Source organism: Quercus suber, unplaced genomic scaffold (genome assembly GCF_002906115.3).
Source record: "Quercus suber isolate HL8 unplaced genomic scaffold, Cork oak 2.0 scaffold_162, whole genome shotgun sequence".
Lineage (NCBI taxonomy): Eukaryota > Viridiplantae > Streptophyta > Magnoliopsida > Fagales > Fagaceae > Quercus > Quercus suber.
This window is the reverse complement of record NW_027069623.1, coordinates 636813-638886: the sequence shown is the minus strand read 5'-3', so window position 1 is coordinate 638886 and position 2074 is coordinate 636813. Positions and strand designations below refer to the sequence as shown.

Here is a 2074-nt window from a genome sequence, read left to right as displayed (position 1 = left end):
GGGCCGCCCCGACCACCTATTGCTCTTCGGAAATATAATAGTCTTTAACAGGGTGTCCCAGACCCATTAAGTAGCTCTGGGTTCTTTCCCCCCACAACAACAATTAGTTATTGTTCCTATTTAAATAAAAATAGTCCTATCCCATAACAACAATTATGTTGTTGTTTCTATCTAAAAATTAATTCAAAGAAGTGATAAAGTAGGGAAATAATTGATATAAAAAAAATGATTTTTGTATTTATCTAAAAAAATAAATATAAGGCAGTAAAATAAAAAAGAAAAAAAAAGCTGATATATATGAACAAGTTTTTTTTTTTTTTTTTTTGAGAAGGTTGATATGAACAAGTTAGTTGTTGTATTATCTTAAAAGTTAATTACTTCTGGTCCAACCTTTTACTTTATTATTTATTATATATATAATATGATTTTATTTTTATTTTTGATGAAATATATGATTTTTGTTGGTAAACGAATCAACCACGTAATCATTAATAATATATTATATAGTATACACCAAAGGAGAAAAAACTTTGGTGAAGAATCAATTTTATGTCCAGCAAAAAGCAAAGGACCCGACTGGGGTTACCCCTTTTTAGTTTAGTTGTGAAAAAAGAAAAAGAAAAAAAAGAAAAAAAAAAACGAAAGATTATCCAAACAATATATATAATTATATATAAAAAGGCAGATCCGTGAAGGCAAACAAATCGTGACCGACCATCACAACATTAACGGCCACCCACAATGGCGGGAGAGCAAATGAGCATGTGGCACTTGGCAGTGGCCACTATCTCTATTCCCCTGTTATAAATACCAACCTCTCTACCCCAAAACTTCATCATCAACTATCTCTCTTTTCTTTCTCTCCTTAATTTTAACTCTAGTTTTGTTAACTCAACCTCAACCTCCAATTCCATGGCTGAAGAGAAGCACCACCACCACCTTTTCCATCACAAGAAGGACGAAGAAGATAAGCCTGTTGAATCTGTCTACAGTGAGACTACTACTGGTTATGCTGAGACTGGTTATTCCAGTGGTGGCCCCGGTGGGTACGGTGAGTCGACCGTAGAAGGATATGGTGCCACCACCATCTCCACCGAGTCTGAGGTTGACTACAGGAAGGAAGAGAAGCACCACAAGCATCTCGAGCAGCTTGGTGAGATGGGTGCTGTCGCAGCTGGTGCTTATGCCTTGGTAATAAATATATATATATATATATATATATATATAACCTTCTTAATCTGCTGTATGGCACAGATTTTGTTTTAAGTTTATTAACATCTTTAATAATAATAAGGCTAAAGTTTTTNGTTATTCCAGTGGTGGCCCCGGCGGGTTCGGTGAGTCGACCGTAGAAGGATATGGTGCCACCACCATCTCCACCGAGTCTGAGGTTGACTACAGGAAGGAAGAGAAGCACCACAAGCATCTCGAGCAGCTTGGGAGATGGGTGCTGTCGCAGCTGGTGCTTATGCCTTGGTAATATATATATATATATATATATATATATATAACCTTCTTAATCTGCTGTATGGCACAGATTTTGTTTTAAGTTTATTAACATCTTTAATAATAATAAGGCTAAAGTTTTTCTTGTTTTTCTGGATAATGATATATTTCAGCACGAGAAGCATAAGGAAAAGAAAGATCCAGAGCATGCCCACAAGCACAAGATAGAAGAGGAGATTGCAGCAGCAGCTGCAGTTGGAGCTGGTGGATTTGCCTTCCATGAGCATCATGAGAAGAAAGAGACAAAGGAAGAAGAGGAAGAGGCCCAAGGAAAGAAGCACCACCACCTCTTTGGTTGAAAACAACACCACCATCATCCATCCATCCAAGACATACCATCTAGATCTCTCTTTCAATGTGTCTTTTTTATTTATTAACTGCGTCTTTTTTCTTCTTCTTTGAGTTGTGTTGTGTTTATGCCAGTAAGCAACTACCCTAAATAATACTTTGTGGGCGAGCGAGAGTGAGTTTGTAAATGCTTACTTGGTTGGTACATGTCCCTGTTCATTGTGTGTCATCCCGTTTCTTTGTGTGCAATGTTGATAATAATATTTTCCTATCATATCAA

At 36.7% G+C, this 2074-nt stretch overlaps 1 protein-coding gene across 2 annotated transcripts; it reads left to right on the top strand.

Moving 5' to 3' along the window:
- Positions 1-725: 725 nt before the first annotated feature.
- On the top strand, positions 726-2074 carry LOC136069325 (abscisic stress-ripening protein 3-like). 2 transcript variants are annotated; one of them, XM_065777727.1, is made up of 2 exons: positions 726-1191; positions 1620-2074. In XM_065777727.1, the coding sequence occupies exons 1-2, from the start codon at positions 913-915 to the stop codon at positions 1803-1805; spliced, it is 465 nt and encodes a 154-aa protein (XP_065633799.1). In that variant the 5' UTR covers positions 726-912; the 3' UTR covers positions 1806-2074. The 2 variants fall into 2 exon arrangements, 1 of the variants encoding a protein (XP_065633799.1); XR_010630551.1 differs by lacking the exon at positions 726-1191 and adding an exon at positions 1312-1476 and having other exon boundaries at positions 1620-1762.